At 53.6% G+C, this 10,721-nt stretch overlaps 1 protein-coding gene across 1 annotated transcript in view; it reads left to right on the top strand.

Annotated features, from left to right (window-relative positions):
• camsap3 (calmodulin regulated spectrin-associated protein family, member 3) overlaps nt 1-10,088 on the top strand; it is a 26,700-nt gene extending 16,612 nt beyond the window's left edge. The window contains exons 3-19 of the mRNA XM_042708962.1: nt 588-746; nt 992-1,072; nt 1,478-1,510; nt 2,947-3,085; nt 3,479-3,618; nt 4,064-4,151; nt 4,266-4,308; nt 4,691-4,752; nt 5,135-5,207; nt 5,367-7,147; nt 7,192-7,454; nt 7,614-7,738; nt 8,156-8,424; nt 8,533-8,635; nt 8,745-8,863; nt 9,319-9,437; nt 9,729-10,088. Of these exons, the coding sequence (XP_042564896.1) occupies nt 588-746; nt 992-1,072; nt 1,478-1,510; nt 2,947-3,085; nt 3,479-3,618; nt 4,064-4,151; nt 4,266-4,308; nt 4,691-4,752; nt 5,135-5,207; nt 5,367-7,147; nt 7,192-7,454; nt 7,614-7,738; nt 8,156-8,424; nt 8,533-8,635; nt 8,745-8,863; nt 9,319-9,437; nt 9,729-10,031 (3,900 nt within the window). The 3' untranslated portion in view covers nt 10,032-10,088. The remainder of the gene's footprint in view (nt 1-587; nt 747-991; nt 1,073-1,477; nt 1,511-2,946; nt 3,086-3,478; nt 3,619-4,063; nt 4,152-4,265; nt 4,309-4,690; nt 4,753-5,134; nt 5,208-5,366; nt 7,148-7,191; nt 7,455-7,613; nt 7,739-8,155; nt 8,425-8,532; nt 8,636-8,744; nt 8,864-9,318; nt 9,438-9,728) is intronic.
• The last annotated feature ends 633 nt before the right edge of the window (nt 10,089-10,721 follow it).

The raw sequence follows: 10,721 nt of genomic DNA, 5'->3' as shown, positions 1-10,721 counted from the left end.
TCTCTCACACTCTCACCCTCACACCATCCATGCCTCTCTGTCTTACTCTTGTTCTCACTCTTACACTATCCGTCTCTTTCCTTGTGGTTTGTGGTCTCTTTTTCTAGGTCCTTTTATCTTTTACAGTCTATTCTGTCACCCACTTTCTGACACCCAGCCTGCCACCCCCCCTCCCCCCACACACACTCCCACACTCTGTCTCTCCTTCCCTCTCTCTTGTTCTTTCTCCTACCCACACACACACACACACACACACATACACACACACACAGTCACGCACCCACACATTCATTTTCCTCCAAATGAGAATCAGCCCCTGGAGACCTCTGCTGGCTGTGTGTTACGTGGGTGTATCGCACGCCTCGTGTTGCCTCGCCAACGCACAGGCTCAGCGTGTGCCAGCCTGGGCCTGCTGTGCCACCTGGGCCGCTCCAAACGTCGGCACCGGCAGTGGCCTGCCCCGCTGTTCCATTAAGCTGAGTAGTAGCCCGCTGGGCCCTGATGTCTGTGGCGCTGGTGTCTGGGTCGGGTTCTGACTGTGTCTGCTCTGTGCCCCCCCCTCCCCCCTCCCCCTGTGTCTCCTGCAGACTGCCCACTTGGCGCTGATCGACGCACTGATGGCGGTGGGTGCCATGGAGACGGTTAGTGCTGCGAGGACGAGAGGAGCTGAGCTGCTGGAAGGAAGAGGAGGAGGAGGAGGAGGAGGCAGCGGCTGGGAGGAGCCCCTGCTCCAGTGGGTCATCGGGGTAGGTCCAGCTGCTGGGAGCTTCAGCGGCCCCTTCTCATATGTGTGCTGTCTGTTTGTGCAGATTTAGAGCCCGTGGGTTGGAGCCAGTGCTTCTGTCAACGCAGAGGAAGGGATCACTGGTTTATCACACCAGACCTGCGGGCTTATTTCTTCATGTGTTTACATGGTGTGTGTGTGTCTGTGTGTGTCTGTGTGTGTCTGTATGTATGTGTGTGTGTGTCTGTGTGTTTTTCTTGCTTCCAGCTGAATCAGACGCTGATGGAACTCACAGAGGGAGCCCACAGCTCAGACAGCAGCTCCGACCCACAGCCCGTCCAGCCCTCTGTAAGCACATCCTCTCTATCGCACGCTTACACCCCCCCCCCCCCCCATATATGTATATACTCATACTCATGTACACACACACACAAACTTACTTTAATTAACAGCATTCATAAAATGGTGATCGTTTTTAAATCGAACTCCTACGAATGCATCCACAAATGCCAGTCAGCTGCTGACCTCCACACACACACACACACACACACACAAGCAAATGCGTCTTTTTTTCCATCAGAATCCTCGATCCTCGCCTGCTAAGATTAGTCCTGTAGGTCAGAGTCTGTCCTTTCTCCTCAGTTTTCCTCCCCATAATGAGCTTTAATGTCTGTCCTCTCCTCTCTTCCTGGCTGTCTCTCCTCTCTTTTTTCCCCCCCTCTCTTTCGCCTGTCCCTCACTCCTTTCTAACAGTGTCCCACCCGCTGGTACTGGAAACTTGTTCCTGTAAGTCTGTCTTGCTTTTCGTCCTCTCGTCTTTTCTTTCTCATATTCCTCCTCCTCCGCCTCCATTTCCTGTCCTGTTCTGAGGCCCTTCAGTCCTCTATCGCCCCCTGCTGGTTCAAAGCTACTCTGCTGCTACTCCTGTTGTGGCTGCTGCTGGCTTGTTGGATTGCCCCCTCTCTGCTGAAGCTCTGGCATGAGGTTGGGTTGGGTGGGTTCCTCTGCCTGAGGGGGGGCTCCCGTCTCCGGTCGGATATCTAATACGACCCAATGGGGCTGCAGGGTTGGCAGCTCAGAGGAGACGAGTGAGTATGCAATATGGTAACGCATGTAGCGTTATATCTCAGAACACACAGCTTGAATGAAACCCCTGGGTCCCCCCGCCCCCCCCGACACCTCACTTCAACTCCTTTTTGTGGAACATCATGGAATGTTGGAATGATGCGTGAATCCGATGTGGAAGACACTATCCCAGTGAGACGGGTGAAAGTGGGGCCAGTCTGCCAGGTAGAATAAAACATTTGCATCCGTGGTGGTTGGACCGTGTGGTTGGACCATCACTAGTTCACTCCTCACAGATGAATGATCTTACCTGCTCTAGCCGATCCAGCCGATCTACTGGATATCCTTCACAGATAGAGAGAGAGGTATTGTGTGTGTGTGTGTGTGTGTGTGTGTGTGTGTGTGTGTGTGTGTGTGTGTGTGTGTGTGTGTGTGTGAGGGTGTAGGCAGGAACAGCAAGAGCATATCAGAATGCCAGTGATCTTAGAGGTTCCCACCTTTTTAATTGGCTTGTCATCATGTGAGAATAGCTCTGTGTGTGTGTGTGTGTGTGTGTGTGTGTGTGTGTGTGTGTGTGTGCGCGCGCGCACACTCTAGCATCGGTTGAGGGGCGTTCACACAGCCGCCTCTGTTCGGCGCTTTGACCCGTCTGAAGTCTCGCCCTGCTCTCTCCTGGGACCTGGCTGTCCTAGTTTCCCTACCCACAATGCTCTTGCTGTTCCTGCCTACACCCTATCTCACACACACACGCACACACACACACACAATATCTCTCTCTCTCTCTATCTCCCATTACCTCCTCTGCTTTCTCAGAAAGTATTGTCGTTTCTGAGTCTCTGCCCGACGGCCGTGTTCATCCTCCCCCTCCATGGGCACCGCCTCCACTTCCACTCCGCCTGCTCTGTTTGCATGTGCATCACAGGGAAACTATTTGTTGCACTACATGCATACATGCCTGAAAGACCAGCTGAACCAGTTTGAGCTCCACACATTTTGCCTGCCTTGTTTTTACTCCATGGATGGATTAAGTGGTTTTTATTTGCTTGTATGGAGAGAAAAAAAACAAACAAACTTGGATCCTTTTGTTCTGGTCTGATCTGTGGATTGTACCCCGTGTGCTAAACCTCACCCCCATCTCTTCCCCCCCCCGTCCTCAGATAAGGTACAGGAAGGATAAGATGCTCTCCAGGCAGAAGCCCTTTTTCCCGCTGGTGAGCGAGGTGAAGGATCTCAGCAACGGCTGTGCCATCGCTGCAGTCATCCACTACTACTGCCCAGGCCTGCTGCGTCTGGAGGGTAAAGTCTCTTATCTCCCCCCGGCCAGCCAGCCTGCCCCCAACCCCCAACCCTCCCCACCCTCTGCTCCCAGCCTTGCCCACCCTTATCTACCCCTCCCCCCTGCCTGATCTGATCCTTTGCTGTGTAACGGCCCTTTTCTATTATTAATGCCGACCGGGTCACTGGTTGAACACTGGCATTCCTCAACATACTCACTCACACACTCTCTCTCTCTCTCTCTCTCTCTCTCTCTCTCTCTCTCTCTCTCTCTCTCTCTCTGTCTCTCTCTGCCTCTCTCTCCCTCTCTCTTTCTCTTCTCTCTCTCTCCCGCTCTCTCTTTCTTTCTCTTCTCTCTCTCTCCCGCTCTCTCTTTCTTTCTCTTCTCTCTCTCTCCGTCTGACCTGCTTTCAGACGTGTGCATGAAGGAGTCCATGTCGGTGGCTGACAGCCTGTACAACCTGCAGCTGATCCTTGAGTTCTGTGAGAGCTGTCTGAGGAGCTGCTGCCCCCTGGCGCTGGAGGACCTGCTCTACGCCCCGCCTGAACTGCAAGTATGTGTCGTCAGCACTGCAGTCCTACCTTACATACACACCCACGAAACTAATTTGATATGACTAAGCGTGCACATGCCACACCCCACGCTTTCTGATTTGATTTAATATTGCTTAAAGATTTTGAGTGCAATTCTGAAAAGCTGCAAAGTAACTACAGTTTCTTTCCTCTCTTTTGACATTCATAGTTTAAGTGCTTTCAATTCTTTGAGGTTATATAGTTTACATTTCATGTGTTCAATGTTGTCAATATGAGCCAAGTTCTAAATTACTTCTATTGTTATTTTTTTACATGACCTCTCAGTAATCTAAATTATTTGGTTGCCTGAGGTGATCTGGTTTTCATATCCTATTCAGCCATCTAAAGTGTTGCAAATGACTGTGCTATCGTTTCTCGTGTGGAACACCAATCTCTTGTTTTGGATTAATTCCCTCTGCTTTCCAGGTGAACATCTTGAGCTTTCTGGCAGAGCTCTTAAGGTGGTTCGAGATCCAAAAGCCAGAGTTTGTTCAACCTCTGCAGGCCATGGAGGGTAAGTGTGTGTGTACTAGGCGAAGATGTTGATTGATGTTTGTAGCAATAATACTGCTGCATTATCTCATGTGGATGTAATTATTCCTTATTAGTAAAGAGTTGTGTTTTGCAGATGGTCCTGGGAAAACTGATGGTGGGACATCCAGTGGTAACAGGTACATGTCAATCTAGTAGGACTACTCACTCCACCCTGCAACTATTGATGCACCTCAATGGATATATTTCTTTTTTAATTTACTCAGGGATATTTATTTATCTATTCGTTGATTGTTATTTATTATTATTTAGCTGTGGCAGTTAATGTCCACAGCAACCCACATTTTTAGCTGTCTGTTGCTGCCTCTACTGTCTCGTTGTTTTTGTGACAATGACAAATAAAGTACTTTGAACTTGAACTTTGAACTACTGTGTCTCTGAAAGAACCCCTTGTTTATTTATGACCTCTCTAGATCAATCTACATCTTTCTCTCTTTAATATGATTATGATAGAAGTGTGTTTGATTTGATGTTGTTTCCACTTCCTGTCTCTTCCTGCAGCTCTCCCTCCCTCTTCAAGAAGCCCTTCCTGCCCATTTCCTCCCCCATGTCACCAGTGCCAGGTAAGCGGAGTGGGATGTCATCTCCTCACAGCAGGCTTCCTGCTTGTCTGCGTCTGTCCATGTGTTATTTTGAGGGCACGAAAGTGCTGGTGTAGTCCTGTCCCAGTTGTGTGTGTGTGTGTGTGTGTGTGTGTGTGTGTGTGTGTGTGTGTGTGTGTGTGTGATCCAGTCTATGTATCCAGTTTGATGTTTGTTTGTTTTGACACATTGTTTTTGTTGAATCCATTGTCACCATTTGTTACAGTTTTTGTCTGTCTGTCTCTCTGTCTGTTTGTCTCTCTGTCTGCCTGTCTGTCTCTGTCTGTCTCTGCCTGTCTCTGTCTTTCTGTGTGTGTGTGTGTGTGTGTGTGTGTGTGTGTGTGTGCATGTGTATCCTTATCAGGCTCTCTTACTCAGTCTACCTCAATGTCTCATGTAGAGGCCGTTGGAAGAACATGGACAAAGAAACCAATCAGGTAAGGCTGATCTGCCTCCTCCATTTTAATAGCTGTCACTTTGCACTGGAGGTGCTGGGTGTTTATTATGCAATTATCCATCCATTTATTATCAACTGTATTCTTTAACTTTGCCATTTTTATCTCTTCCTCTCTCCCTCTCTTTCTTGTCCTCTCCAGCCGTCCCCTGTCCGCCGTGTCCTTCAGCATCCCCTTCGGTCTGGACAGTGACGTGGACATCGTCATGGGCAAGTCGGTGAGCGCCATCACCCGCTCCGTTAGCTCCGACAACCTGAACCGGGGCAACAAGGGCCTGACGCGCGCGCCCCACACCCCTCCGGAGGACCTCGGCCACATGTTCAGCAAGTCGCCCGCCAACGGCTCGCACCGGGCCTCCTGGGCCACGCCCACGCCAGACGCGCCCCTGCTGGCGGAGGAGAACGGGCTGGATGACACGGAGATGGAGATGGAGGCGGAGGCCGGCGAGCTGCCCACCATTGAGGAGGCGCTGCAGATCATCCACAACCAGGGCAAGCTGGAGCCGCGGCTGCACCCGGACGGAGCCCCCGACGGCTTCTACCTGCACTCGCCGGACGACCCCGCCAGCGCGCGTCACAACGGGAGCCCCGCCTCCTCTGCTCTCAGCTGCTCCGCCCCCTCCCGCTCGGGCGTGCACTACAGGCCTCACGCGCCGCCGCCGCCTCCGTCGTCTTCCTCTCCGTCCCGCGCCCGCCACACGTCGGAGGGCTCGCGCGACGACGACTCAGTGCTGCGCGACGGCAGCGTGGACTCGGACGCCTCCGAGGACCTGCCGAGGACCGCCCACTCCACGCCGGCGACCCCGGTCTCCAAGCCCCGCCCCAGCAGCAGCAGCGGCGGCGACCACACGCCCGACAGCGGCGTCCGCATGACCAGCTTCGCCGAGAGGAAGAAGAAGAAGGTGCTGACTCCCACGCCTCAGGAGCCCGACGCCGATCCCACCAACCCTGCTTCAGCCCCGAACGTGACCACCAAGAAGACCGAAGAGAGCCCTGGCAAGAGCCCTGCCCTAAACACGGAGATGTCCGACCTGGGTGTCCGTCTGGAGGAGAAGCGGAAGGCCATCGAGGCTCAGAAGAAGCGCATCGAGGCCATCTTCGCCAAGCACCGGCAGCAGCTGGGCAAGAGCGCATTCCTGCAGCTAAAGAAGGGGCGTGAGGGAGAGGGAGAGGGAGAGGGGGAGGCTGAGGAGCAGACCAAGGGGGAGGTGAGCGCATCCTCCACAGAGGAGGACCTGAGCCGCCGGTCCCGTGCCGTGCAGCAGCCGCCAGAGATGCAGAAACACCCACAGCGCCACCTAGCGGAGGAAGAGGGTAACATGAAGCCGCACGCAGGCTCGAAGGAGAACAGGGAGGCTGCACAGGCTGGGGAGAAGGGCTCGGCTCCTCTCGGGGACTACAACAACGCCGTGACCAAGCTGAACGCGGCCCTCAGTTCGCTGCAGACCGACATGCATCGGCTGGCTGAGCAGCAGAAACATCTGATGCAGAAGAAGCCTGCGCCCGCCACTTCCACCCATAGCTGGGTCATCCCCCCTGGCCCCAAAACGCCTCCTTCCCGCCTGTCTCGCGAGACCACACGGGACCTCCCTTCCGCCTCGTCCTCCCCCTCTCCATCGCGGAGGCTGGTCAGCCACACCACCCCGCCCAAATCCCCGGGGGCACACCGCCGGGCACAGTCGGCGCCCCCCAAGAGCCCAAAGCACCACCACGCGTCGCGGCCGGCGGACCTGAAGGTCCCAGTCTCCACCCGCTCGATCGTGGCTTCCCAGAACGTGGACAGCATCCCGCACCTGCGCCGCACCGCGCCTTGGCAGTGCCGCGACCAGAGCGCCTCTTCCTTCAGCTTCGGCCAGACGGGCACCTCCATGTTCCCTGAATCCTCCCGCAGGTCCACGCCCACGCCCTCCCACCTCCCCACACGCGGGCCGGCCAGGATGACCTCGCCTCGGACGCTGGCTCCGCAGAGGAGCACGGCCTCTTCAGCCTGGAGCTGGAGGGCGCGTCCACGAAGGGGGGCAGCAGCTCGGGCGCGCCCTCCGAATGCTCGTTCGAGAGCGACGTGCCGGCCGCCGGGTTCAACGGCAAGCGCAGCAGCCTGATCGAGATCTCGCTGTCCTCGCTGAGAGGGCTGGAAGACGAACTCGACCAGTCCAACGACCCCTTCTCCGACTCCATGAGTGACCAGACGGAGCCGGAGCTAAAGTCTGGGGTCGGCTTCTTCTTCAAGGTCAGTGGACCGACAGCCGTCGCCCCATTGACTGCGAGTGTGTGTGTGTGTCTGTTTGGCAGTGTGTGTTTCCCTTTGTGTGTGTCTTTGTGTTTGTGTGTGTGTATATGGTAATGTGGTTGTATAAACCCCATCCCTGTGTGATGTGGCGCGTTGCAGCAGGATGAGGCTCGACCGGAGGATGAGATGGCCCAGCGGCGCGCCGCCCTGCTGGAGAAACAGCAGAAGAGAGCCGAGGAGTTGAAGAAACGCAGACAGGAGCAGGAGAGGGAGAGGGAGGCCAGGTGAGGCTCACACACACACACACACACACACACATACATACACATGCACATACGCTCCACAGCTCCTTACACCCATTACAGTACTTTATAAATCATCATAATACTTGCACATCAGTTATGATGCTTTCCTGAATCATGTAATGTTTGTCGAGTAGAGCATTGTTTCGATTATTTCTTTTGGTTAATAATTCCATCTCTATTGCTGTGTTTTGAAGAGGGTTTATTAAATGCATTTAAAAACAAAATGTCAGGATTTGTGCATCTGCCAACCCTAGATGGAAATCTGTTATAACACTTTTGATGTGAAAATGTATGACTTTCACTCTGATCATTTGCTACACAGCAGGGTGTCAGATTGTGCACCATATGTAGCCGTGGCGATTTCTCATTTGGCAGTTCGTTTCTGTCACCTTTTAGCCGATCAGCGTCAGGAGACGAGCTCCGACCGCAGACGCCGAGCACCCCGCCACCCCTGCGCACGCCCCCGCCCGAGGCCCCGTCCCATCGCCGTGGCAACTTCACGCGGAATGAGTACGAGATGCGGCGCCAGCTGAAGATCATGGACGACCTGGGCAAGGTTCTGAGGCAGAAGCCCACCACCGTGCGCGACGTCAAGAAGCAGCGGCCCAAGACCGTCTTCCACGATGACTCGGCCCTCTCGCGCAGCCCTTCCAAAGGCTTCCTGGGTATGACGCTAAGCTACTCTACGCTCCCACACTTCTTATCTTTTTTCCGCTGGGTTTTGGGGGTTATTCATCATGTTAAATATGATACGCTTCCTCTTCTTCCGGTAGGTTCCAGGTTGAACAAAGTCTACTCTCAATCCACTATGAACCTGTCCTCTATGGCCAACGACACGGGTAGCAGCGGGACGCTGAGAGTCAGGAAATCTCCTAGGTGAGCACCACCTCAAGTCCAAGCCTCCAGTGCATTCGCGCAAATGTCGGATAATTCAATTTGTCCTCCCTTTTTTTTCTAAATCTTTTCTGTCTTTCTTCCCCTGCAGTCGTTCTCACTCGCCGTCGAGGCTGATGTCACCGGGTCGGCTCACGAGCCACAACGGAGATAGGGACTGGGAGAACGCCTCCACCATTTCATCCCCTGCCTCCATTCCAGAGTACACCGGTACGGTTCACTCGCTGCTTCTCATCCTTCTGCGTACCAGAGAGCCAGGAGATTCAGAGACTGCCCAGAGAGAGAAAGAGAGAGAGAGACTCCAATTACATTTATTACTTTTGTCACCTCATCAATTTGTGTCTTCTCTTTTATGACAAACACGGATATGTTGTTGATTCAAGCCAAAAGCTGATTTCCTAAACAACGGACAAAGTGCATGTCAATTTAAAGGTTTTGTCTATAGAAGGGTTGCTATCACCTATTCAGGTGACTGTCATAAATTCTTCTTCAAATTGCCTTAATGGCTGTTGTGAGTTGTCAGCTACTCAGTGGTAATTAGTGAGAATTTGTGTAACTAGTATTACGTCATGCCAGAGCATGATTCATTTGTGTCAATGTGACTGTAATTGAAATATGCATATGGGAAGCTACCCAATTCAATGCCGTGTCATGGTGCATTCCAGGCCCCAAACTGTACAAGGAGCCCAGCTTCAAGTCCAACAAGTTCATTATCCACAACGCCATCTCCCGCTGCTGCCTGGCAGGCAAGGTCAACGAACCCATCAAAAACAAGATAGTGGAGGTGAGAGACCTACCAGTCCGTGACCTCTGGGGGGCTTCGTTCGGTCTTTACACTCAAACATGTCCACGCACTGCTGTGTGCTTTAAAGCAGAAAATATGTCCCCACTTGGTTCATCTGTCCACACAGGGTGCATGGGACCCTACCATTGATCAGCTTTGGTCTGTCCATTGTCCCACCTTCGTCCACCTTTCTCCACCTCTGCGTTTTGCTTGTTATACACCACAGACATCTCCACTCATTCCCCCTTTTTTAAACTACTTTTCTCCTCTCCCCTGTCCCCCGTTTCACAGGAAATGGAAAAGTGCGACGCCAACCACTTCCTGATCCTGTTCCGGGACAACAGCTGCCAGTTCCGGGCGGTGTACACCATGAACCCGGAGACGGAGGAGATGATGCGGCTGACGGGGATCGGCCCGCGCTTCATCAGCCCCGCCATGGTGGAGTCCATCTACAAGTACAGCTCCGACCGCAAGCAGTTCACCGCCATCCCGTCCAAGACCATGTCCATGAGCGTGGACGCCTTCACCATCCCCGGCCACCTGTGGCAGAGCAAGCGCCCGGGCACCCCCAAGAAACCCGGCACCCCCAAATAAAGCTGGCGCCGGTCTCTTGCCATCTGGGCTCTCCTCGGTTCAGCCCCATCTCTACCCCGAACCCCCCCCCCCCCCCCCCACCCTCCATCCTCTTCGACATTCCCCACAAGGTGGATGTTTCTCTCTCTCTCTCTCTCTCGCTCTGTCTCTCTCTCGCTCTGGTTTCAGTGAGACAGAGAGAGAGGGGTGGTGGTGGGGTGGTCACCCGAAGTCCTAGAACACAAGAAGGAAATCTATGCCATCCCTGGCCTTTTGTGTGGAGGCCACAGCGCCCCCTGCAGCACTGCTCAGGGTGTTGCAGGACAGGCTCACTGAAGGGCAGAAATGCAGGCCTCGTCTGATACGGGCCCAGACCCACGTAGGAACACTCAAAATGAAGGCGATGAAATGATTGTGTAGACACAAAAAAATGTCAATCCTTAATCCTTTTGAATGAAGAAGAAAACATGTCCAAAAGAATCCTGCTTGGCTGGAACTGTCTCCTGACTGAAAGGGCTCGGACAGGCCCATGCTGCCGCGTCTCCTCCTGTCTTAATCTGTGTACCCTCAGTGCAGGCTGAAGGGTCAGAGTGGGACCAGAGTCTGTTCCACTGCCACAATCTGGACAGGTTGAGGAGATCTGTCATCTGTCATCTGTCACTTCCCTCTTACCACCACATCAATACCCCCACTTTCTCTCCTTTATCTGTT

Source organism: Clupea harengus, chromosome 1 (genome assembly GCF_900700415.2).
Source record: "Clupea harengus chromosome 1, Ch_v2.0.2, whole genome shotgun sequence".
Classification (NCBI taxonomy): Eukaryota; Metazoa; Chordata; class Actinopteri; order Clupeiformes; family Clupeidae; genus Clupea; species Clupea harengus.
The sequence above is the reverse complement of the archived record's forward strand: the minus strand, read 5'-3'. Positions and strand labels throughout refer to the sequence as shown.